This window comes from Callithrix jacchus, chromosome 5, assembly GCF_049354715.1.
Source record: "Callithrix jacchus isolate 240 chromosome 5, calJac240_pri, whole genome shotgun sequence".
Classification (NCBI taxonomy): Eukaryota; Metazoa; Chordata; class Mammalia; order Primates; family Cebidae; genus Callithrix; species Callithrix jacchus.
The window spans coordinates 42,397,543-42,423,633 of NC_133506.1; the positions used below are offsets into that span (position 1 = coordinate 42,397,543).

General features: G+C 48.6%; 1 protein-coding gene across 50 annotated transcripts in view; it reads right to left on the reverse strand.

Annotated features, from left to right (window-relative positions):
- Positions 1-11,528: 11,528 nt before the first annotated feature.
- Positions 11,529-26,091, reverse strand: part of ZMYND8 (zinc finger MYND-type containing 8) — a 138,161-nt gene continuing 123,598 nt past the window's right edge. For 28 of the 50 annotated variants that reach the window (XM_078371859.1, XM_078371851.1, XM_078371845.1 and 25 more), the window contains 6 exons: positions 25,413-25,491; positions 23,066-23,305; positions 20,758-20,918; positions 19,406-19,472; positions 14,759-14,842; positions 11,529-13,068 (listed from right to left, as the gene is read on the reverse strand). In XM_078371859.1, the coding sequence (XP_078227985.1) occupies positions 12,932-13,068; positions 14,759-14,842; positions 19,406-19,472; positions 20,758-20,918; positions 23,066-23,305; positions 25,413-25,491 (768 nt within the window). In that variant the 3' untranslated portion in view covers positions 11,529-12,931. The remainder of the gene's footprint in view (positions 13,069-14,758; positions 14,843-19,405; positions 19,473-20,757; positions 20,919-23,065; positions 23,306-25,412; positions 25,492-26,091) is intronic. The other 22 variants (XM_078371855.1, XM_078371849.1, XM_078371843.1 and 19 more) reach the window with 1 other exon arrangement.

A 26,091-nucleotide genomic window follows, 5' to 3' on the forward strand; every position in this document is an offset into this window, starting at 1 on the left:
TTTCACAAAGCAATGCTTACCAAACGACTATGACACATTCTATAATTTTCCATCCTGTTCTGTTTTTAAGTGATTCCGGTCCCAACCTGCAAAATCAATTTCACAACCGATGGCTTGGAAAACGCTGGTTATTTGCCAACAACGGTTGGCAAATAAGCTCATCTGAGTGATCGTTTCTATAAGCCCCATTTAACAGAGGGTGAAACTGAGCCTTGGGAGGTGTTGTGGCTTGCCCATGATTCACAGCTGGAGGCGGGCAGAGCTGAGACTCCGACCCTGCACTCTCTGACTCAGGTTGCAAGCTCTGGTCCACAGACACGTTTTATTACTCTTCACATGTTTTTTTCCCAACGTTGACCCGATTATATAAAACGTGGGGGATTTCACTCAAAATGTCAATGTTCGACTTCCCTAAAATCCAAGTGTATCCCTTGGCCTGCATTTGCACATGAGCAACTAAAGCCATCGAGGCCACCCCTGTGAGCTGACTTGGGGGCTCTCCAGGTTGACCGGTTCACCACAGTCCTCACCATGCCGTGTTTTCTCCCTGACACACCAAAGTCAAGCGTCGGTTGCCATTGATCCACACACCTGCCTGCTGTTATTCTCATAGTGGAAGAATATTTTTTCTATCAAAAGTGGAAAAACAAAAACTAAACCAAGGGGCTTACATATTTCAAGAAAAACAATAGCGGAACTTGGTGGCTCACACCTGTAATCACAGTGCTGTGGGAGACTGAGGTGGGAGGATCGTTTGAGTCCAGGAGTTTGAGACCAGACTGGGCAATATAGTGAGACCCCATCCCTACAAAAATAAGTAAGTAACTGGGCATGGTGGCATGCAGTTGTGGTCCCAGCTACCACAGAGGCCAAGGTGGGAGGATGGCTTGAACCCGCCTCCAGCTGTGAATCATGGGCAAGCCACAACACCTCCCAAGGCTCAGTTTCACCCTCTGTTAAATGGGGCTTATAGAAACGATCACTCAGATGAGCTTATTTGCCAATATTCCCGTTGTTGGCAAATAACCAGTGTTTTCCAAGCCATCGGTTGTGAAATTGATTTTGCAGGTAGGGACCTGAATCACTTAAAAACAGAACAGGATGGAAAATTATAGGATGTGTCATAGTCATTTGGTAAGCATTGCTTTGTGAAACTTAGTTATACACACATACATGATACATATACACTCCTATTTATATAGTGAGCTATGATTGTGTCACTGCACTCCAGCCTGGGCAACAGAGGGAGACTCTGTTTCAAAAAAATAAATAAAAATAGATGCACAGATTATTCAAACACATGGTTTTTTGTTGTTGTTGTTGTTGTTGTTTGGTTTTTTTCTGTTATTGTTTTTTTTTTTTGAGACAGAGTCACCCAGGCTGGAGTAAAATGGCACGATCTCAGCTCACTGCAACCTCTGCCTGCCAGGTTCAAGCCATTCTCCTGCCTCAGCCTCCTGAGTAGCTGGGATTACAGGTGTATGTCACCATGCTCAGCTACTTTTTGTATTTGTAGTAGAGATAGGGCTTCACCATTTTAGCCAGGCTGGTCTTGAACTCCTGACCTCAGGTGATCTGCCCGCCTTGGCCTACCCTAAGTGCGGGGATTACAGGCATGAGCCACCATGCCCGGCCTCACCTCTTGTCTCTTTTGTCCACAATTGTGTCCTCAGCACCTGAAAAAGAGCCCAGTGAAGAGTAAGTCCCTAGTTAATAATTAACTTGTGGCTTTAATACAAGTTTCTCCAATGATGACAAAGATATAGCCTTGGTTAAGAGCGGGCATTTTTCATGTCATTAAACTGGGTTCCAGTCCAGCTTCGGCTCTGCACAAGCTGTGTAGCCTCAGTCCCTCTGGACCTGATGTCCTTGGCTGCAAAACGCAGGTCATTAGGATGCAATGTGCATAAGTCGGCCGGAGCACAGGAGATGCCGGGGATGTACATGAAGTTCCCTTCTCCTTCAGTTCGTCAGAGGGAACCGAGGTCATTACTCAGCTGTCTTAACAAAGCTTGTTACCCAACTGGCCCAGGCCTAGGCTATCAGCGGGTCCAGGGAGACAGCAGTTTTCCATTAACACCACAATCTGAAAAGAGTGCCGCGGGCAGGTTAGAGCCTGGACCAGGTGGCAAAGCCAAGGGTTTGATCTCCAGTCACGTGTGTAACTGGCTTGTTCAATATCTGACCATCCTAACGTGGTAGTTTTCTGAACTAAAGAAAAATCGGCCAGGCATGGTGGCCCTCAGCTGTAATCCTAGTACTTTGGGAGGCCGAGGTGGGTGGATCACTTGAGGCCAGGAGTTGGAGACCAGCCTGGCCAACATGGTAAAACCCTGTCTCTACTAAAATTACAAAAAATAGCCAGGCGTGGTGACAGGTGCCTGTAATCCCAGCTACTCAGGAGGCCGAGGCACGAGAATCACTTGAACCCAGGAGGTGGAGGATGCAGTGAACCAAGATCGTACCAATACACTCCAGCCTGGGTGACAAAGTGAGACTCTGTCTCAAAAAAAAAGAAAAAACAAAAAACGTATCCCCTGGGCTCTCTTCAGCCAGGCGTCTGGTTTAAGGTTCCACCCACCAGCTGCATTTGATACTGATTAAGTGGGAAGAAAGGTGATTGCACGTAGCACACCCCACCTGTCAGTGTGGACCAGCCCCCCCCCCCAGGCCACGTGGTTCTGGCCTCAGGGCATAGCTTCTTTGCAGCCCAGTCCTGCATGGCGGCTTCGGTGGATTCCTGGAAGCTCAGACCTGAAGAGTTTCTTCAGCCCGTCACGTAAGTCTGTAAATACTATTTCGGTTTTTTGCTGTTGTTGTTTTTCTGCTTTGAGATGAAGTCTAGCTCTGTCGCCCAGGCTGGAGTGCCATGGTGTAATCTCAGTAACTGCAAACTCTGCCTCCCGGGTTCAAGCTATTCTCCTGCTTCAGCCTCCCAAGTAGCTGGGATTACAGGTGCTCGTCAGGAGTTGGAGACCAGCCTACCCAACATGGTGAAACCCTGTCTCTACTAAAATTACAAAAATTAGCTGGGCATGGTGGCATGTGCCTGTAATCCCAGCTACTCAGGATTTTTGAATTTTTCTAATTTCTGTATTTTAGTAGAAACAGGGTTTCACCACATTGGCCAGGCTGGTCTTGAACTCCTAACCTTAAGTGATCTGCCCGCCTCAGCCTCCCAAAATGCTGGGATTACAGGCATAAGCCACAATGGCTGGCCCGTAAATACCGTTAATGTATCAGTGAGATGGAGCCCATGAGTTTAAGATAAGTCATGCACAGATGATGGGTATTAGACCTTATACAATTGTGGGAGGAGCTGGGGAAGCGGAGGTCTGAGGAGGAGTCTGGAGTTACCAAACAGGTAATCTGAGAAGACTTGGGGCACGTCCAGAGCATTCAGTGGGGATCTATGGCTTCTGCAACTCAGCGACTGGTGACGGGCCAGGTGCTGACGTGCAGGAGTCAGGATGATGACCTGAACGGGGAGTGGAGGAGGGCAAGGACAAGCTGGCACTTGCTGGCACTGCTGCAGTTGTCTGTCCCACATCTAATCACATCGACCTTGGAACAGTAGAGGCTGCGGCTTCCTTACAGCATATGAAATCTCACACAGCTCCTCTTTTGGTCAAGTTTAACTGGGAACCACTCGGGAGCTGGGATTCTGGGAAATGCAGTTCCAGCCTAGCCAGGTTGGCACGGAACTGACCAGTGCACTTACTAACGCCTTGTGCTTAAACTGGTTGGGTGAATTCTGCTCTCTACAACTGACCTGGCTGACGGAGGCCGGGGACAGTTCTGCAGTGGGTACTGTCATCATTTTGTCCACACAAGAGCTTTTGTTGGACCAATTTCCCACCATATGAGTCTGCACCAGAAGAGGCTTGAATTTCACTTTCCCAACCTCCCTTGTAGTTAGAAGGTAGGCATGAGACCTTGACTGTCAATCACATACACCCAGATGGCACCCAGGCTCAGCAATCAAATACTCCTGATAGGGTCTGGCTCTGTGTCCCCACCCAAATCTCATCTAGAATTGTAAGCCCCATGTGTTAGAGGAGGTGCCTGGTGGGAGGTGATTGGACTGTGGGGGCAGATCTCCCCCTTGCTGTTCTCGTGATCGTTTTCACAAGATCTGATGGTTTAAAAGTAAGACCTACCTTCGCTCTTGAGCGCGCTCCGATGTGTGAGGCCCTCCTAGCTCCCTCGAACTGCCCTGCTGCCCACAAGTCCTAGGTTCAGTGCCCTTGGCGAGGGGGACAGGGAGAGCCGAGAAGCCACACAAAGGTGACACCGAGGCTCGAGACCTGGTAGCTTTCTGGGTGAAGCCAGGGATCACAGTGCGGAATGGATTCCGGTAGCGAAGCTCCGGAGGTTCTGCAGAGGTTGAGATCTGCCCTTCGTGGCCGGGGCCGAGTATTAAGGTTCTAACCCTGTGGCTTGGCTATTTCCACGCCCCTTGACTTCTCTGAACTTAAACTTGAGAACCCTGTAGACGCTGGAAGTGTTTGTTCTTCCCTAGGCATGGTAGCTGCCGTTCTTAGTTGGCTGTCTCTGAGACTGACAACCTAGAGCACTGGCCTGGGACCCTTTGGCAAGATCCAGCACGGGTGGTACCCTGTGGTCACGGGACGTTGTGAGCGGCCTAATGCTGGCTTGGGTGCTGAGTAGTTTTTGATACCATGGTGGGAATGCCCTGTGATGCTCAGTCTAGTGGTGGAAGGCGGCATGAAGTTAAAAGCATCCTTGGGTCGGTTCTGCTGGAGTGCGGCTTCCTCCTAACCTCCGAGCGGTTTGACCCGGGGTCGATTCGTTGGTCTGACTTATTTTTAGAGCTCCCGTCTGGGGCAGGGCTTGGCTACTGGCGAGGCTGCTGCCACCTGTCCGCTACCCACGAACTTCACAGTTCACTGCTGTGGTTTCGCAGCTCGAAGCCATCACTGGAGTCAGGCCCACCTGCTGCGAGAGCGCATTCCTGGCCATTTACGCTGGATTGCGGAAGGAGGACAGAGCTGGACCTCGGAGTGGGTTCACTGGGCCTGTCCCTTGGGGTCTCAGCGCTCTGGGAGGAGAATTCTACTTAGGAATTCAGTAAAAACCTAATCCCACACCCTCTCCTGGCGCTGTGAGAGTGTCCCCCCAAAGTAAGGTCAGCATCAGGCCCACGCCCTATTTGGTGAATAAATAAAAGCAGACTAGGAATTGAAAAAGAAAAGTAAGTCACGTCCCCCTTTGAACTCCCTCCTGCACCATGTAAATGCGCCTTGCTTCCTCTGCCTTCCGCCGTGATTGTTTCCTGAGGCCTCCCCAGCCATGCAGAAGTGTAAGTCAACTAAGCCTCTTTTCTTTATAAATCACCCAGCCTCAGGTATTTCTTTATGGCAGTGTGAAAATGGACTAATACAGCACCTACATGGCGCTTAGGCTCGGTCAATCAGATGCACCCGCATGGCACCTGGGCTCAGCCAAGCCAGGTACATCCACACGTGAAGGCAGTGGCAGTGATTCTGATGCTTGGAATGCAATGTGGCTAAGAGGCAGAAGAGTTCTGCCCAGGTCACTCGTGAAAGTCACAGTGTTTGAGCCCAGTGGGGCAGTGATGTGGGAAGTCACCTTTTTTTTTTTTATATATATATATATACAGAGTCTCACTCTGTTTCCCAGGCTGGAGTGCAGTGGTGCAACTGTGACATGGTAAAAGCCCCATAAAACTGCACACCTCAACCATGCCTCGGCTTTCTGTTGAAACTGCTCTCTGTAACCCTGATGTGACAGGCAAGCAGTCCAAACCCAGGCCATCTTGGCCCCTGCGACTTGTAATAAGTAACTAAGGTCTGTGATTTCCACCCTGCCCAGGCACTGTGTAAACTAACGCTTATCTTGACTTCTGTGAACCACTTAAGTAACCATCGGAATGTCCAAAGCCCCTCACCCTCACCCCTGCCCAGGCGGTGGTTTACAGAATGTCCAAAGTCCACTGGCCCTCGGAATGTCCAAAGCCCCTCGCCCCCCACCCCTGCCCAGGAGGTGGTTTACAGGTATAAAAGGTCTTCACACCCTCCTTTCAGGGCCACAGGTTAGAGAGATGCAAGTCCTCCGGGGCTGCCAGCAATAAATGACCCTCTGAATTGGCTTTTGTCTCAGTGGTGATTCTGTACTCACTGGCTTACAACACAATCACAGCTCACTGCAGCCTCTACCTCCCAGGTTCAAGTGATTCTCCTGCTTCAGCCTCCTGAGTGGCTTGGATTACAGGAGGACAGCACCATGCCCCTGCAAATTTTTATATTTTTAGTAGAGACTGGTTTTTGTCATGTTGGCCAGGCTGGTTTCAAACTCCTGACTTCAGGTGATCTGCCCACATCTGCTTCTCCAGTTCTGGGATTACAGGTGTGAGCCACCACACCTGGCCGATGTGGGAAGCTAACACAAAGGTCCTGCAATGTCATCTGGACGTGGTTGGTAGCTATGCAAGCTCCTAACTCATCTTTCTAGCCCTCCTGAGGATTTGTGAGTAACTCAGTATCCTTTAACAAATGCCTTTTCTGCTCAAATTAGCTGGAGTAGATTCTATTATTTGCAACTAAAAACCTGACCCCTCCAAATTCATGTAACCCCTGAGTCTCAGGTCTGTTTTTTTTTTTTTAAATAGAGATGGGGTTTCATCATGTTGACCAGGTCTTGAACTCCTGACCTCAGGTGATCCACCTGCCTCAGCCTCCCAAAGTGCTGGGATTACAGGCGTGAGCCACTGTACCTGGCCACCAGTCTGTTTCTCAAGCTGCACAAAGAGTGGAATAACCACCCCAATGGGGAGCTAAGAAGGGCCTGGGGAGTCATTTTGTAAACTCAGCGCGGTGTCACACACACGGGGCTAGTTGTGACTGGGGCAGTGTTGTCTGAGGACTCACTGAACTGGCTTGGGAAGTAAGCAGACTGGTTTGAGTCCCTGCTCTGCAGTGACCTTTAGTGTGAGGAAATCACTCCCTTCTCTCTGAACCTCAGTTGCTTCATTGGGAGAACGGGTCCGTTACTAGTGCCTGCTCCGTGCAGAGGGTTATTACAAAAATCAAAGGATTACAGCACGGAAAGCCCCAGCGCAGAGCCCCACATGGGGCGTGCCCACATCAGTGACAATCGGAGGAATATGGGTGAACTGCTTCCCTAGACTAAAGAAAATAATAATATAGGTAGGGTCCTGATGTAGCCTGATATGAAGGTGGCAGCTAAATGCTGACCTTTGGAAAACACAATTCTGATTAATACCACTGAATTGCATAGTTTAAAATGGATGATCAGCCGGGCACGGTGGCTCACCTCTGTAACCCTAGCACTTGGGGAGGCTGAGGTGGGAGGATCACTTGAGGTTAAGAGTTCAAGACCAGCCTGGCCAACATGGTGAAATCCTGTCTCTACAAAAAATACGAAAATTAGCCAGAAATAGCTTGAACCCAGGAGGCAGAGGTTGCAGTGAGCCAGGATCGTGCCACTGCACTCCAGTTTAGGCAACAAAGTAAGACTCCATCTCAGAATGAATAAATTAAATATAAAATAGGCTGGGCATGGTGGCTCATGCCTGTAATTCCAGTACTTTGGGAGGCCGAGGCGGGTAGATCACCTCAGGTTGGTCGTTCGAGACCAGCCTGACCAATGTGGAGAAACCCCCATATCTACTAAAAATACAAAAAATTAGCCAGGCATGGTGGCGCATGCCTACAATCCCAGCTATTTGGGAGGCCGAGGCAGGAGATTGCTTGAACCCGGGAGGAGGAGGTTGCAGTGACCCAAGATTGTGCCATTGCACACCAACCTAGGCAACAAGAGTGAACCATCTTAAAAAAAAAAAGGTAAAATAAAATGGATGGCCAGGCACAGAGGCTCACACTTATAATCCCAGCACTTTGGGAGGCCGAGGTAGGTGGATCGCTTGACCTCACGAGTTCAAGATCAGCCTGGGCAACATGGTGAAACCCTGTCTTTACAAAAAAATTTTAAAATTAGTTGGGCATGGTAGTGTGTGCCTGTAGTCCCAGCTACTCAGGAGGCTGAGGTGGGAGGATGGCGTGAGCCTGGGAGGCGGAGGTCGCTGTGAGCAGAGATGTCGCCACGGCACTCCAGCCTGGGCACAGAGTGAGACCTTGTCTCAAAAAACAAATAAATAAATGGGCTCAGTCCCCTTGGAAAGAACCCCCTTCAGGTTTCTACTCAATGATCGGCCCCCTAGAAAGGGCCCCCAAACACACCATCTCCCTACACAACTCACCCTCTTCATCTTTGGTGCATCTAGCCCACCTAGGATCATATTACATGCATACAGGTATCAAATTGCTTCCCAATGAGAGTGTCAGATAAATAGGTACAGAGACTATTTTGGCCCATGTGCTCGCTGTCCCCAGTGGGCCAGATGGCTCCACAAGCTGCAATTCTGCCTGTAGCCACCAGATGGCGAGCGTGCTGGACTGCATGAAAAGGTCTGAGCCGGTTCCTAACCAGGTCATTGTCGAAGGAAGTCAGCAAGGACCTGGCAGCTTCTGCCAGGTTCACCAGACCCCACTGCCTCTCCCTCTTCTTCCCATCTTGAAAACACTCAACCCAGACTGGAACCCTCAATTCCTTCCCCTCCTACCTGGCCTCTCACTGACCCGTTGGTGTGGCCTGAGAAGCAGACCGGAGTGCTCAAATTAACCAGAGTAGATTCTGTTATTTGCAACTAAAAACCTGGCCCCCTCCAAACTCATGTAACCCCTGAGCCACAGTTTTCCAAGCTGCACAAAGAGTGGAATAACCACCCCAGTGGGCAGCTAAGAGGAGCCTGGGGAGTCACTTTGTGATGGTACTCACTGCAGGGCTGTTTGCTATAGCCAGAGTTTGGGGACAATCTGAATGTCCGCCAGCTGGGGACTGGCCACATGCATTATCCCTTGCCCACATAGCAGACATCACACCCCCTAAAAGTGGATAGAGGTGCTCTGAACTGCACCAATATGGATCAGTACTCAAGGCTTCAGTTTTTTTTAAAACAGGGCACGCGGACAGGGCTGAAGAATGTGTATGAAATGCTACCATTTATGTAGAAAAGCAGGCCGGGCACAGTGGCTCACACCTGTACTCCCAGCCCTTTTGGAGGCCGAGGTGGGCAGATCATCAGAGGCCAGGAGTTTGAGACCAGCCTGGCCAACATGATGAAACCTGTCTCTACTAAAAATACAAAAATTAGCTGGGCATGTTGGCAGGTGCCTTTAATCCCAACTACTCAGGAGGCTGAGGGAGGAGAATCACTTGAATCTGGGAGACAGAGGTTGCAGTGAGCCGAGATGGCACCACTGCACTCCAGCCTCGGTGACAGAGTAAGACATTGTCTCAAAAAATAATAATTTAAAAGAGAAAGAAAAAGCAGAGAAAAATGTCTCTGCATTTGTTTGTAAATACAGACTCTTCCCTGAGGAATTGGAGGGGACCAGGGTGGCACAGCGGAGAGGCTTTATCCTGTGGACCCTTTCATATCTTCAGCTTTGAGTCATGTGGCTGTTGAACCTGATCGAAAACCATTTCTCTATCTCTGAGTCAGCAAGCTACTTCTTCCTTGGATGTCTTTGCTTCTAAGGGAGGTTGCAACAGAAGCTGGATGGGGGGTGCACTGGGACACCTCAAGGTGGCCTCTGCATTTGAACACTGTGCTGCTCGCTACTCCGGAGCTGCATGACCTTCATTGTGTCCCAGCCCTGGGGACATAGCAGGGAACAGAGTCCCTCCCTCGCCCAGCTCACATCCAAGTGAGACACACAGGAAAAGTTAAAAATGTCCATACCCTTTGCTCAGGGATATGAAGAAAACACTGAGGGCACGAGGGGCCAGTGGGCATGTAGCTATTTCAGAGGTAACATCTGAAGAATTGGGTGGCAGCCACGAAGGAGGGTGCCAGATTGAAGGAGCAGAGTGCAGAAGTGAAGAAAGGTGGGAGCTGAAAGAAGACAACGGATGACCCGCCCCCCGCCACCCCATAGCCATGGCCTCTCCCCTCTCTGGTCTTCAGGACGAAATGAGACAAGAGAGGGAAGCTGTACATGCATGCCCAGGAACAGGAAGTTAACATTCTTCTCAGTTAAAAAAATGACTTGGGGCCGGGTGCGGTGGCTCATGCCTGTAATCCCAGCACTTTGGGAGGCTGAGGCAGGCAGATCACCTGAGACCAGCAGTTCAAGACCAGCCTGGCCAACATGGCGAAAACCCTAAAAATGAAAACTTAGCCAGGCATGGGTGGTGGGCACCTGTAGCCCCAGCTACTCAAGAGACTGAGGCAGAATCACTTGAACCCATGAGATAGAGGCTGCAGTGGGCTATCACGTCACTGCACTCCAGTCTGGGTGACAGTGAGACTGTCTCAAAAAAAAAAAAAAAGACAAAAGTCCGGTGCACTGGCTTACACCTGTAATCCCAGCACTTTGGGAGCCTGAGGCAAGCAGATCACTTGAAGTCAGGAGTTCAAGACCAACCTAGGGAATATGTGAAACCTTCGTCTCTACTAAAAATACAAAAAAATTTGCCAGGCATGATAGTGCACGCCTGAATGCCTAGCTACTCAGGAGGCTGAGGCACAAGAATCTTGAACCTGGGAGGCGGAGGTTGAGTGTGAGCTGAGATAGCACCACTGCACTCCAGCCTGGGTAACAAACTGCGTCTCAAAAAATAATTTGTAGATGGTATGTCTTCCTGTGAAGAACGTGAGGCCAACCATGACAGGACTCCTGGGCCCTGCTCCCCATCTGTCCCCAGTAACTGAAATTGTGCAGGGCTCACGAAAGGTCCCCTGTAATACTTGAGTAACTGATTGTCCCTGTTGAGATGCAAGTTTGGTGAAGGCAGGGACCCGACTCCCTGACGGTGCCTGATGCGATGCGTGTTTGCTGATTGGCACAAATGAATTTATACCCATGCGGGCCGAGCTCCCCTGCCGGCCATGACGTGTGTTGGCCCTTGGCACAGGAAGGTGGTTTGTGGAGATCTTTTCTGGGGAGCTACTGGATTCGAGAAAGGACACTGCCACCCAGGAAACCAAACCTCAGCCTTTCAAGCTGGCTTCATTCTACTCACACCCTGCATACCTCCAGCCAGGCCAAGCAGTGGACCAGGGCACCTGGTGAAGGGCCGGCACCCTTGCCATCTACGTGAGTCCCGTTAGCTCGGCCTCCCTACTGGCCTCAGGAAGACAACTCCCTCCTCTCCCAACTGTTTGATGAGGACGGGCAGGGGAAGCCCCCACGAAGGGCCATTCTCGCCAACGTGCCACCACAAGGCTGTGGGGGGTGTTTGTGGCCTCCCCTTCTGGGTTTGGTCATGCAAATCTGACACAGCCACCGGACTAAATGGAAAACTGCAGATTCGAGGACGACCACGGCGTTTTTCCAAAACGGTTTAATTTTTTAAAAGGTGGAGAAATCTGAAAAAATTGGAGGGGCAGGAGAAGCAATGGGAACCCCAAAAAAAGCATACCGTGAGTCTACTGGCTCAGCCACAAAGAAACACCACCATCAAAAAGATATTTAAGTTTAATACAAATTTTATACAAAGAAAATGTGAAAAAATACTTCCATATGCTAAAAGCAATTATGCTTCACAAATAAGGCCAGCTAGGCTATTTTTTTTTTTTTTGACAACTGCAATTCACAAATGTTCTTTGTTTTCTTCTAATACTCTCTTCGTATTTCTTCTCTAATATGGGGAACTAGCTGGAAACTGTACAGTTCGCATCCTCTTAACAATGAAGAGAAAGTAAACGAGACTAAAATGTACAACAAAACGTACTGGAATGACATCGTACAGTTAATATGCTCATATACATACATCACCTTTTGCTTTTTGATCAATGCTTTTTGTTTTACACACATACAAAATGGTTCTACAGCATACGTAGTGTCACGGACAGCATGACGGGGTGTTGCTTTCTCTCATACTGCCTTTGTTTCATGCTTACATAAAAACGTGAAATTCCATCATATAAATAATACGTACATGCTTCATCCCAGACTCGAATGTCCTCTGCGTGCGCCTTGCCTCTGAGTCCTCGCTTCCAGGAAGCGCAGCGTCTCTGACCAAGTGTGTGAGTGTGTGTTTAAAGGAATCACAAAAGCAAAGCAAAGATTTTTTTTTTTTTCCCAGAGTTCATGATCCTAACACTTTCTATGCTCTCCTCTTCTGCAATGGAGCTAAATGGGGCTTGTTTCTGTTTCTCTTCTGTAAACAAGGACCTCGTGTGTTTTCCCTTTTAGGAGTAGAATCATTTAAATCACATGAAATAAACTAGCTTCTCCCTGTGTCCATCTGGTCCAGAGAGCTTGCGTTTTAGGAACATTGTAACGTAGTAGCTGAAAGGAGCCAATGGCTTCATGGGGTAGAGTCTGTGCCAGAACTCCTGATCCCAGCATGCTGAGTACAGATGCGTGAGTGAAAACGGCTGCCCCCTCCCTCCCCGGGTAACCAAGGATGAGGACGTGAGTGTGAAAGCCATCCCCGGGCCCAGCTTCCATTCCATTGTGTGACATATGGACTAACTGACCATCCCTTCTTCAACACCAGAACATTCTTTTTGTTGTTGGGGTTGTTTTTTTGTTTTTGTAATTGTTTTTTTCTTTTTTATAAGTTAAAGTTAATACAAATATAAAAAGGGGAAGGTCCTCTAGGTTCAGTGGCATCCACAAATTGTACATTATTTACACTTAACGCACAGGGCTCATGTGGGTGAACGGTCCGCAGTCAAAGCCGATGCAGGGCGTCCTGTAGTGTAAAAGCCCCTGCGCCGGGATCTCAGGCCCGTCTGAGGGTTCGTCATTCTCCAATCTGAAGGTGGCTGTTCTCCTGTCTTTGTCATTTCTCCTTTTCCTGGCGTCTGGGTTTTTCTCCCCATGGGATGGACGGTTTGTGACCCGATTTGCTGCTAGTCCCAGAAGGTGTCTAGCCGAGACTCTTTCGGGAGGAGACTCTTTGTGCTGGTACTGGTGTTGTGCTCGGAACGTGCCGATCCCCTCTTTTCATCGCTGCTGCTCCAGCTGGATTTGCTACTCCGGGAATGGTCTGGGGAGGAAAGCCAACATGTTTACCATGCCTGCCCACCTGTACCTGAGCATAACTATCCTGCAATCTGACCTGCCCTCCCCACTCATGGTTCACACACTGCCACCACTGACTGCCCTGCGTCTGTGGGTCTGCAGCATAGTAAGGTAGAACAGCTTGTTTTTTCGGATTTAACGAGCTAGTTAGAAAAACAATAGGGTGTCATGCTCACAGAGAATAAAGATGTGTGAAAAAGGTTCTGAACCGCCAAGGAAGGCCTTTCTTGCGCCGTGTCTGGAACTGTGTACCCTTACTACGTGACTGAGCGACACCAAGCACCCCATGCACTTCTGGGTCCAACCTTGGCCCCTGGAGAAAGACACCAAAATGTGGCATGCAGTCTACTTCCATTAATGGGATTTCTTTTATCAATATATAGGCAACTTGAAAAATGGACTTTATAACCAAGTCACACTTGTCCACCCAAGGGAGAGGATCATCAAGGAGAATGGTTAAGTCCACCTGGGAACACCACTGACTCCTGGTAAGGACAAGCTTATGGGTGATTGAAGGATCCAGAACCAGAGTAAGACCTGGGATGGCTTCAAGGACACAGACATGGAGCTGAGTAGTGAATGAGTAAGAAATAAATGAAGAAGCTGAAGGAACAGGCAATGAGGCGTCTGTGAAGAGCATTTTATCGAACAGCCCAGGTCTGCCGGTTCTGCTGCAGCTGACTGGGAGAAACCTTCCAGCCAACTACTAAGATCCATCACATCTTGGATCATTTAACAAGTTCAGACAGACTGGGACAGAATTACGTTTTAATGTCTTGAGGTGGGTGATAATGTCTGGTTGAAAGAGGTTAAAGGAAAGAGAGGAGTGGGGCAGGGAGGGGGCCCCGCTACTACCCAGGGGACTGCACTTCTTCCTGCCTGGTAAAAAGGCATGTGCGGGTGTCATGAGTTCCGGAAGATAAGCAGTGAAGAGAAGGACAAAGATCTCCAAAGTCATGTGGGGAGAACTCAGGAGGGAACTCCTTAGTCGCTTGTATCATTGACCAAGAGGGGGCAATATTATGTGGGCAGAGCTGGGGACAAAGGCAGTCTTCTTAACAGTCCTCAGTTGGCCTCCTTATGCCTTCTTCCCTTAGCCGCCATGCCTATGCTTTTACTTCCTCGGAAGGACTCTGGGGAGTGATGGAGTTGGTCATCCCCATCCGTGAAAGTCCCAGAGTGATGCAGTCAGCCCGTGTCAAGTCCTTCCAGCTCTGGTGGGGGCACAGACCAGGGGCGGGTACTGGAAGAAACAGGACCAGGGCCAAGCTGAGTTCACTATCTCTCCCAGCACCAGGCTGGCCAACAGAGGGGTCTGCAGGCCCTCACTCCCCATATGGAGAGAACAGGGGACACTGGGTGACATAACCAATCACCACAGCGGGCGGAATCGTTGTTCATCTAGGACCCTTTATGAAGAGAGCGAGGACCATCTCCACCAAGAAGCCAGGCCACACGCTCACTGTCATTTTCTAATGTGGTTTGTGATGGCGACCAGAGGCGCAGAGAAGAAGAAATGTTGCAAAGGAAGACCCGCCACTCGAAAGAACAGGAGAAGACACACCCATAGAGAAAAACACAGACACACACAGAACAAGCCTTCTGCATGCCAGGAAGAGGCCCCGGCAGCTTCCACAAGACAGGGTCATACTTACACTTCTGGGCGGGGTAGTTGGGGTGCGGCTGGTGGTCTGTGGTGGTTGGGGCATAGGCAGGTTGCTTGTCACACCTTTTGCTAACTGAAGAGATAGCACAGGTAGCCTCAGAGTCTGTGAGAGCTGGATTTCCGCACACCCCCGAGTGCTTACTATTTTTGTTCATCAACAGGCTACTATTATTAGAACCAGTTGGCGCCTTCATTCATGTCACCACTGACCAACTTAATGCAAAGCACAGGAGACGAAGGCTCTTTAAAAATGCCTATCAAACCACAAACTGGATCACTGGACACAGCACAGCACTACAGGTAGGAAATAAGGTATACAGTGACATAAAAGCAACTCAGCATTTATGTAAGCCACAAATTCTCAGAACCACTGGCTCTACAAATAGCCTAATTTAACCATGGGAAACAGAGGCAGGCACTAGAAACATGCTATGGTTGAAGGCACCACCAGAGAAATCCAGACAATTTAAGGCAAGTAGTAACTAACCGACTGCCCACAGTGATAACAGAATAGGGAGGAGAGGATGGAGAAGGCACACGTGGTGAGAAGGATGGAGGAAGGGGCTCTGGATGAGGTGGCAAGGAAATGAAATTCTTGATTACGATGGCAGGACACCAACAAATCACATCTGAAATCAGAGTCCAAAAACAGTGATATGAAAGAAGTCAGTACAAATAACTGATACGGTGAGAAGTTTCATAGGAAAACAAAGTACGACAAGGGAGAAAACAAACTCCAGGAAAAAGTAAGGCTGTAAAATAATAGAAATGTAATCACAGTACACTATGTGACTCCGCCATGAATGATATATATGGTCTTGTAAGTTAAGAATTGTCACATTGCAACTTTTTAGACTAAGCCAACAGACAAGAGTGAGGCTTGACGGCAGTTATAGAACAGAATGTGCATGTTCTCAACCTTGACGATGGGAAAGTCGGGGCCAGTGGAAAGCCTGGCTCTGAGAGGGGTGGGAGAGGTGAGGAGAAGTGGGCTGCCAAGAGGGGTCAAGAGATGCTGTCCGTAGCTGACAAAACAAAAGAGCTAAGGGGCGAGTGTTTTCTTGGAGCAAGATAACCCAAACAGCACATAAACTAGTAATGTCAGTAGTGTGGGAAGAGGAAGACAAGAGCAAGTCCCATCTTTTAAAGCTGGGAAGTCAACAAGTAATACCTAAAGTCAGGAAGTAGAGGTACAAGCAAGTACATTATTTATTAGCAAGGAGGTAACAGGAGGACCAGAAACAGCAGTGTAAACTAGAACTAGGAAGAGTTTTTCCCTGCACTATTTTATTCTCTGCAACTCTATGCATATATAGCTTTGACTAAAACCTTAAAATTAAAAGACGAACAGGAGAGGCCCAGGTCCACGTACTAAGGGAGCTCATACCCTACTAAAATTCTCTCCATTCCAACTAGACCGTAGATGTACCGTCCTAGTACTTGATGAACAAAAATAACTCAGAAGCCTTGATGTTTTTAAAAGCCACGTTCCTTCTGGATAGGTAACGTGCACTATCACCAGAAAGCAAGTGCTGGCAGAAGTGAAGTGAGACAGTGAGGAATTAGAAGGGGATCAAAACTGAGGAAGTCTTTCTGCCTTGATGTGACCCGTCAACACAAACTGCTTTGGTGAGAAACTCAGAAAGACTGACGCTGCATTCCCACACAGGCCCCTGCAGCCTCCCTGCCGCTTCTCACCCACTCAGAATCACTGCAGCACTGACTGCAAAGCACTTTTCCTGCTAGTTTCTGACCATGGGCTCCATGATGCTCTCACTGTGCTGATGGGACTCTTCCCCAGCCTCTTTCCAAGTCCTAAATGTGGAACTAAATCTCTTGTTTTTGAGATAGTCTCCCTCTGTCACCCAGGCTGTAATGCAGTGGCATGATCTCGGCTCACTGTAACCTCCACCTCCTGGGTTCAGGCAATTCTCCTGCCTCAGCCTCCTGAGTAGCTGGGATTACAGGGGTGCATCACCACACCCAGCTAATTTTTTGTGCTTTTAGTAGAGACAGGGTTTCACCATGTTGGTCAGGCTGGTCTCAAACTCCTGACCTCAAATGATCCGCCCGCCTTGGCCTCTCAAAGTGCTGGAAGTACAGGCATGAGACACCACAGCTGACCTAAATGTGGGGCTAAATCTCTTTTAGTGTAGCTCTGAGTGCACCTCAATCTTTGTTCAAACCCTGGAGAGGAGGCCCTTTCTGACAGGAAGACACCATGATTCTAGCCAATCTGGTCATCTTTTAAGAAACGTCTGGCTGCTGAGCATGGTGGCACATGCCCGTGATCCCAGCTACTCAAGAGGCTGAGGCGGGAGAATCGCTTGAGCTCAGGCCAAGTTTAAGGCCAGCCTGGGCAACTCCTGTTTCTTAAGAACAAAAAAGGTTTCAAAGCAACATTTAAAAATAAAAATGTGCAGGCCTGTTAATGACTTATGGGGACAGTGGAGTTCAGGATAGAAACTGTCGTATGAGCAGTGGAGCATGTGAATGCAACGGCGTGATCTTGGCTCACTGCAAACTCCGCCTCCCGGGTTCAAGTGATTCTCCTGCCTCAGCCTTCCAGGTAGCTGGTATAACAGGCACACACCACCATGCCCAGCTAATTTTGTATTTTAGTAGAGATGAGGTTTCTCCGTGTTGGTCAGGCTGGTCTTAAACTCCCCACCTCAGGTGATCCGCCTGCCTCGGCCTCCTAAAGTGCTGGGACTGCAGGCGTGAGCCACAGCACCCAGCCTCTTTTTTTAGAATGACGTCTCATTCTGTTGACCAGCTGGAGTGCAGTGGCTATTCAGTCACTCACGGCAGCCTCAAAACTCGTAGGTTCAAGTGACCCCCGCCTCAGCCTCTCCAAGTAGCTGGGACTACCGGTGCACCTAGCTCGAGAATAGCAACCCTTGAGGAGACATCTAACTGGGTTGAGGAAGGAGACAGGACGGGTCTTGAGCTGTGCCATTCAATATGGTAACCACTAAAATCAGACACAATGTGAAATTCTATTCCTCAGTCACACTAGCCACAGTTCAAAGGTTCCGTAGCTACAGGTGGCCAGTGGTCACCACAGTGGACAGTGCAAATAAAAGAACATGGCCATTGTCACAGAATGTTCTATTGGAGATGCAAGGTGTCAAGGAAGGCACTTGGAGATACATGAGTATATTACAGTGCCCAGGAAGAAAAGCAGTACAGAGTGAGAAATCTGGCTGCAACAAAGAATGCAGATGCCTTGAATGTCAGGAGGGAAGGACAGAGCGCACCACGGAGGCCCCGCAGAGGGGCAGCCTTGAGCACCCAGGATGGTGATGCAGCGTGAGGTGCAGGGAGGTCCTAAACAGAGCAGAGAACTTGAGAAATGGCCACCATGGACAGTGGAATCATAGGCTGATGAAAAAAAAGGAAAACTTGCATCAGAACACAGGTGTCCGGCCAGGCACGGTGGCTCACATCTGTAATCCCAACGCTTTGGGAGGCCAAAGTGGGTGAATCACTTGAGGTTGGGAGTCCAAAACCAGCCTGGCCAATACAATGAAACCCTGTCTCTAGTAAAAACACAAAAAATTAGCTGGACTTGGTGATGCACGCCTGTAGTCCCAACTACTCAGGAGGCTGAGGCAGGAGAATCACTTGAACTGAGGAGGCAGAGGTTGCAGTGAGCTGAGCTCATATCACTGCACTCCAGCCTGGGTGACAGAGCAAGACTCTGTCAAAAGGAGGGAGGGAGGGAGGGCTGGGCTTGGTAGCTCAAGCTTGTAATCCCAGCACTCTGGGAGGTCAAGGAAGGTGGATCACCTGAGGTCAGGAGTTCAAGACTAGCCTGATCAACATGGTGAAACCCCATCTCTACTAAAAATACAAAAATTAGCTGGGCATGGTGGTGTGCACCTATAATCCTAGCTACTCAGGAGGCTGAGGCAGGAGAATTACATAAGCCTGGGAGATGGAGGTTGCAGTGAGCCAAGATCACGTCACTGCACTCCAGCTGTGAGACTGTCTCAAAAGAATCAGCAGGGAGAAAGGTTCTGGAGCTGTGGTGCCAGGAAAAACCCTGACGGAAGTAAAACTGTCTTCCTCCAGTTAGGCACCTTCTCCGAACCCTTCTGCAATCACCTAAAACTGCTTTAACAAAGTACAGGAAAGAGACACTTTGGTCTATGGAAAGGAAAGCAGCTCAAACCTCACAGAAGAAAAACTCCCGATGTCAAGTCTCAGATTTCCCCAAATCTCCCTGCCAGGTGATTCCCCAAAAGCAAAGGATTTTACAGAAAGATCATTCACCTAAGCACTGCCTTCATTTCTCAAAGGCTTGAGCACCTTCATCTACCATACACAGGTGTTAAGACCTCTGAATCAAGCCTTTTACCATGCTCATTTTTTCCCTGAGAGCAAATAGACTACGCAGTCCAAATGCACTTCTTCTACCCCACCCCAGGTCAGTAACAGAACCCTCTGTCCACATGGACAGACGTACTCGAAAGTTAACATGCTCAACTACCCCCTCACCCCCACTAACCCACCCCAGCCACCCCTAAGGATCCATAATCCTTTGAAAACCACGGGAATAAACCCTTCCAATGCTCCCCATCTGCCCATCTGAAATGTGAAAGTATAGTTCGCCCACAAGGGGGCAACATACCAGAGCCTGGGTTGGAGCCCAAGAGAACGGAGGAGGGCGTCTCCCTGGAGCCAGAAAGATCGAGGGTCTAGAAATACAAGAAAAAGATGAACTCAAGGCACTGAGGCCAATCGAGTCCCCGCAGGGAAATCCAGGGAGCCACGAGGGTGCTACATCACTGCCCCCAAAGCATCTCAGTGCCCTCTGCCTGGCACGGTCAGGTGGGAATGATGGGCACAGGGCGGCCAGGTGGCCAAACCCTGGTGCCATCTCCCACACGGAACAGGCTAGAACACAGCATCAGGGTGACCCGACTCCACCCTAGAACCCTCCAACATTCAGTGTTCCCTAAACTCCACAAACAGACCCCTCTCCAGATTTACTTACTTCAAAATTCTATCAGTTTGCTTTTTTTTTTTTTTTTTTTGAGACGGAGTTTCGCTCTTGTTACCCAGGCTGGAGTGCAATGGCGCGATCTCGGCTCACCGCAACCTCCGCCTCCTGGGCTCAGGCAATTCTCCTGCCTCAGCCTCCTGAGTAGCTGGGATTACAGGTACACGCCACCATGCCCAGCTAACTTTTTGTATTTTTAGTAGAGACGGGGTTTCACCATGTTGACCTGGATGGTCTCAATCTCTTGACCTTGTGATCCACCCGTCTCGGCCTCCCAAAGTGCTGGGATTACAGGCGTGAGCCACCGCGCCCAGCCCTCAGTTTGCTTTTAATTGATGCTAGTCTCTGATTAGACAATACTATCAGTGAAAACATGTTTTAACTGACAGTCTAATGATTTACCTTTTTGCTAACATGCACTGAAATAGATATACAATGATTAAAAATGTAAACTATTTATATACTCACAAAAATAATCTCTGCATACCATCAATGTCATATACATCACACCCTGGCAAACAAGGAGGTGAAACCTTCATGGCCCAATATGGCTGCCACTAGCCACAGGTGGCTACTAAAATCACAATTAATTGATATTAAATTAAATTGTAAAATCAGGTCCTCGGTCACACTAGCTGCATTTCAAGTGCTCAAAAGTTGCATGTGGCTAGCAGCTACCATATGGATGTGAGGTACAGAACATTTCCTTCATCATAGAAAGTTCTGGGCAACATTACTCTACACATTGAGAGTCCCCAGGGGAGAATACTGGGGGGCAGGTGCCAGGCCCCACACACACCAGCTCAGGCTCCATATTCCCACACACCTACAAGAAATTCTGGCACACTGGTTAAGACTCTGCATTCCTCCAGACAAGCCTCCCACAACATGAAACTTTCAGGGGTGGCAGACATGGGGTATTAAGTCCACTTGGCACAAAGGGTTGATGTCACCAGCCAAAGCCAAGGGGGGATCCTCACCGAGCCACTGTCCTTGCTTTTCTCAGCTGACGTCTCCTTCTCTTTGGAGGCACTGGCCGTTTCTGAAGGTGCCGACTGTGTGCTCGAGGAGCTCCCCTGGGACGATTTGTTTAGTGTTTCTGTGTTCACTTCAGCATCCGCTTCCTGCTGAGGAGCAGTAGCTGGGGACAAAGGAGAGGCAGAGATGTCACGTGTACACACAGTATGATAATTCTGAAACATGCCTGGAGCTCCGTCCTGCACCCCGTAGCACCCAAGGCTTAGCCCTACCCTTGGGTAGGATGTAGGCTCGAGGGAGGTGGATTGCCAGAGTTTTCCAGAAGCTGAAATTCCTAATTTTAACATACACATGATTTTTTTTGAGATGAAATCTTGTTCTCTCCCAGGCTGGAATGCAGTGGTATGATCTCAGCTCACTGCAACCTCCATCTCCCAGGTTCAAAGATTCTATTCTTAGGCTCCCAAGTAGCTGGGACTATAGGTGCCCACAACCACACCTGGCTAATTTTTGTGTCTTTAGTAGAGACGGGGTTTCACAGTGTTGGCCAGACTGGTCTTGAACTCCTGACCTCAAGTGACCTGCCCACGTTGGCCTCCCACAGTGCTGGGATTACAGGTGTGAGCCACCACTTCCAGTCAACATGTTGATTTTTAATGGTTAGCAATTCAAGTTTTATTAAATCATTCTGGAGATGAAAATATATTCTTGGAACAAATTAAGCCCATTAACAAGAGCCAGCCTGCAACTGCTGATTTAGAGTTACTCTATTTAATCACTTCTAGGTGGAGACCTGGATTTTCAGCCCCAGGGACTTGCTTCCTTCTAAGGTGGGACAGGAAAACCATGTGACAGATGACATGCTGTCAGAGGCCCAGAGCATCTGGAGGTGGCAGAAACTTGGACACACAGAAAAACAGGGCGTTTGGGAGGAATTTAGGAAGAACAGATGTAATTATGTCACAAAAAAGGAAGGCCTGAAGGACACTTTGGCCATCTTGGCAAAACAGCAACAGGCTCATCAGACACATTCCAGAACTTAGGGAAAATACAAGGAGACTTTACTCCAGGAAGAGATCAAAAGTCTCTACAAAAAAGACATCTCCCTGAAGACTAAAGAACAGAGCAAGGTATGCTCCAATATTGCCATTTAATAAATACTAACAGATTTGTCTAGAGCAAGAGCTGGCAAGCGACGACTCTTCTACTGGTGGACAGCCACATCCATCCATTCACATTTCATCTACGGCTGCTTCTGCACTGTAACAGCAGAGTTACGTAGTACGGACAAAAACCACATGGTGTACAAAGCCTAAAATATTCACTCAACCTCTGGTCAAGGTTCTCACACTTGAGTCATTTACACACCACCTCTGCAAATTTTGCCAATCTGCAGACATACTACCTGATTGTATTATTTATGTGACACTTGAAATTCTTTAAAATGGAAGTGTTTAATTCCAAGCATACAAATGTAGTATCATTTGCCATAAATGAAAGCTAACTGTAAAAAATAACTTATAGGCTGTGCATGGTGGCTCACGCCTGTAATCCCAGCACTCTGGGAGGCCAAGGCAGACAGGTTACTTGAGGTCAGGAGTTCAAGACCAGCCTGGCCAACATGGTGAAACCCACTATCAAAAATACAAAAATTAGCTGGGCGTGGTGGCATGTGCCTGTAATCCCAGCTACCCAGGAGGCTGAGGCAGGAAAATCACTTGAACCCAGGAGGCGGAGGCTGCAATGAGCCAAGACTGCACCACTGCACTCCAGCCTGGGGGACAAGAGCAAAACTCTGTCTAAAAGTAATAATTTATAAAATAATATTGATAAATTCTAACTAGATAGTGCTTCCTGCTGGAGGCTCTAGGCCTGAGGACTGCTTGTTCTATGTTAGAAAGGTTGATTATAAATATTACAGCAGTGTAAAACACAGGTTAGTTCCAAACCAACACTTTTTACTTAAAGAAATTGGGAATCCCTATTATTTAAAATCACAAGTCCATTACTGCCCCAAAAAAAAGAGTGTCTCAACTTCAAACTACTGACATTTTAGGCCTCAGAAGAGATCAAGGGTTCTACAAAGATCAAAGGTTCAAAACGCCCATGGCTCATGTCTAAGCTATGCATCTGCCCAGCCACGCGCCTGCACACTGCTCACCAGAAGAAACACAGTTGCTTTTGAGTGAGAGTGACCAGGAGCCAGGCAAGCTCCCTGCTCAATCAGCCGTGAGACCCCTGAGGTCCACAGGGGAGAGCAAAGCCCAGCCACTGCAGCCCAGAACAGAAGGCAGCCCCATGGGGCATTACCTGACTGAGTACAGGACTTCATGTGCTCGGGCCAGTGGGCTTGTTGGCAGGGGTAGTCGCAGTAGCTGGTGTTCCAACAGCAGTAAAAGATGGCCTCCTTCTTGCAGTTGGCGCACCACTGCTTCTTCTTAGTCTCGTCCACCGCCTGCTGCTTCTCCAGCTCCAGCTGCTTCTTCACCTCGGCGATGAGCCGGTCCCGCTCCTGCTCCAGGCTCTGCCGCATCTCCGCCATGGTCAGCTCTGATGGAGGGGAAGGAACACTGCTCATCACCTGACCGCAGCCTGGGGCATGGGAGTATTCCTGCCCCCAGATTCAGGCAGACAAGGGTGCAAGACCTGCCTGGGAAAAACCCTGGCTGTGTGCATGTGAGCAATAACCTAGCTGGAGTCTTCATCTATAAACGGGACATTCATCATAGCGACCAGATGGTGCTGCCTGTTGAGAGTGAATGTGAGGTGCCCAGTGTGGAGATAACCCCAGCCCCAGGGGATTTTCAACCCCAGACTACATTCTGGGAATTCTTCAAAGTAACCCTTGAAACAGCCGCCACCAAACTCACTTTCTGTCCAATGATTCATTAACATAAGCCTTTCTCCCCCTAACAAATACCCATATAGCACCTACTAACTACATGGAGGCACTGTTCTATGTACTTTATAACTATTAACTCACACCATCCTCATCCTAATAATCCTACAGGATAAGTACTACTATTCTACCCCTTTCACATGTCTACTAAAAGTACAAAACTCAGCCAGGCATGGTGGCGCACACCTGTAATCCCAGCTCCTAGGGAGGCTGACCCTGGGAGGCAGAGGCTGCAATGAGTTGAGATTACACTACTGTTCTTCAGCCTGGAAGACAGACTAAGACTCTGCCTTAAAAAAAAGGAAAACGAGAAGAAGCAACAACATCCAAATAAGCGTCTAAAAAGAATGAACCACGGGATCCTCTCCAGGCAGCTCTGAAGAGACTGAAGTCCATAAGGTGTGGCTTAGACGTAGACCACAGGTGAGCAGGAAGGCATGCTCGGGCCTGGGTCCCCAACCTAAGAGTTTTCCTGCTGGCTGCCAGCAACCTGTCTGATACTATGTGAGGGTCTGAAGCAATCGCTTCTACCTTTAGTGAAAAGCTTATCTATACAGAATGACAGGCCAAAACATCTATCTAATCCAGGGACCAATGAAGTTTTCTCCACACTGAGCGGTGCGTGGGAAGCAACCAGATGTTGTTAAAGTGCCCAGCATTCAATGACGAACAGGGTGAAGACTGTCCAGACTTGAACTGTGGCCATGTGACTTTCGACAACTTAACATGTCAGGTTCTTCACTTGAAAACAGGGGATAGGTCCATGGCACGCAGGTGTGAAAAAAAAAAAGGAAAAACCAGGGATCTAACAGATCCTTTATCACCAGAGCTTCTGTAATAAAATTAGTTAATTCATAAAAAAGTATTTAAAATGTACAAAGTTATAAGCTTCAAGAGCAGGAGCTACTATAGTGATCCTTGTTTTAATTATTTTTATTTTTTGAGACGGAGTTTCACTCGTTACCCAGGCTGGAGTGCAATGGCGTGATCTCGGCTCACCGCAACCTCTGCCTCCTGTGTTCAAGCAATTCTTCTGCCTCGGCCTCCCAAGTGCTGGGACTACAGGCATGTGCCACCATGCCCAGCTAATTTTTATATTTTTAGTAGAGAAGGGGTTTCACCTTGTCGACCAGGATGGTCTTGATCTCTTGGCCTCGTGATCCACCCGCCTTGGCCTCCCATAGTGCTGGGATTATAGGCATGAGCCACCGTGCCCGGCCTACTTTTTATTTTTTTGAGATAGGGTCTTGCTTGTTTGCCCTGGCTGGAGTGCAGTGGTACACAGTTCACTGCAGCCTCAACTTCTCAGGCTCAAGTGATCCTCCTTCCTCAGCCTCCCAAACAGCTGGAAACACAAGCACACACTACCAGGCCCAGCTAATGGTTTAAAATTTTGTGTAGAGATGGGGTTTTGCCAGATCACCCAGGCTGGAATTGAACTCCTGGGCTCAAGCAATCCTCCCATCTGGGTCTCCCAAAGGGCTGGAATTACAGGTGTGAGCTGCTGTGTCTGACCAGTCCTCATCATTTTATTGTTGAAGCTGATGTTCTGAACTGAGGAAAGAGGGGCTCCCACCAACATACCCAGTCTTACACCTGGTTTCTCCAGGCCACTCTCAGGGTTCTGCGTTCTCCCTTGTTAAGTCATACAATCCTAGCCTAGTTTTAACTGTATTCACATCTGGGCTTGACTCCAGAGGTGCAAAGAAGTTCACACTCAAAACCCCCCTCCATTTAGACCAGTGTGTCAGGCCTTACCCAAGTTGTGTTTCATTTCGGAGAGCTCTTGCTGGTGCAGCCACTGGAGCTTCTCTATCTCGATCCTCAGCCTGCGGATCTGGAAGAGGGAGAACAAGACTCTTAAAAAGCTGCCTCCTTCAATTCACCAGCAGGGCTCAGAAGCTCAGCCATGGCTGGCTGTAAGGAGTATGGGACTCATGCTAACCTTCCCACAGCTATAGTCCAGAGAGGTGCACACCAGTGGGTGAACCCAAGGTCATCAGAAACGCTGGTTCAGAAAACCAAGCATACATAGGCCATCGATTCCAAGAAATGCTGGCACAAAAAGAAGCCACTTAAAGTGACAAGGACCAGACTTTCATATATATAATTTTAAAGGTTTGATTAGGATTTTGGTCTTTATGAAACAAATACGAAGATAGCTAGATTTCCTCTCTTACATAACAATATGGGGGATCATTTAGCATCCATACTTACTCACCTAAAATTCTAAAGCCAGACATCTCTGAAAACCAAAGGGTATTTCTGGGTAGGGGAGGTGTCACTTTGGGGCCAAACTCATTTAGAAGGGAAAATAGAAAAATAAACTTGACCTGATCTAATAGGAAACTAATTAAACAGTGTTCTGACCGGGCACAACACACGCATAATCCCAGCCCTTTGGGAGGCCAAGGTGGGCAGATCACCTGAGGTCAGG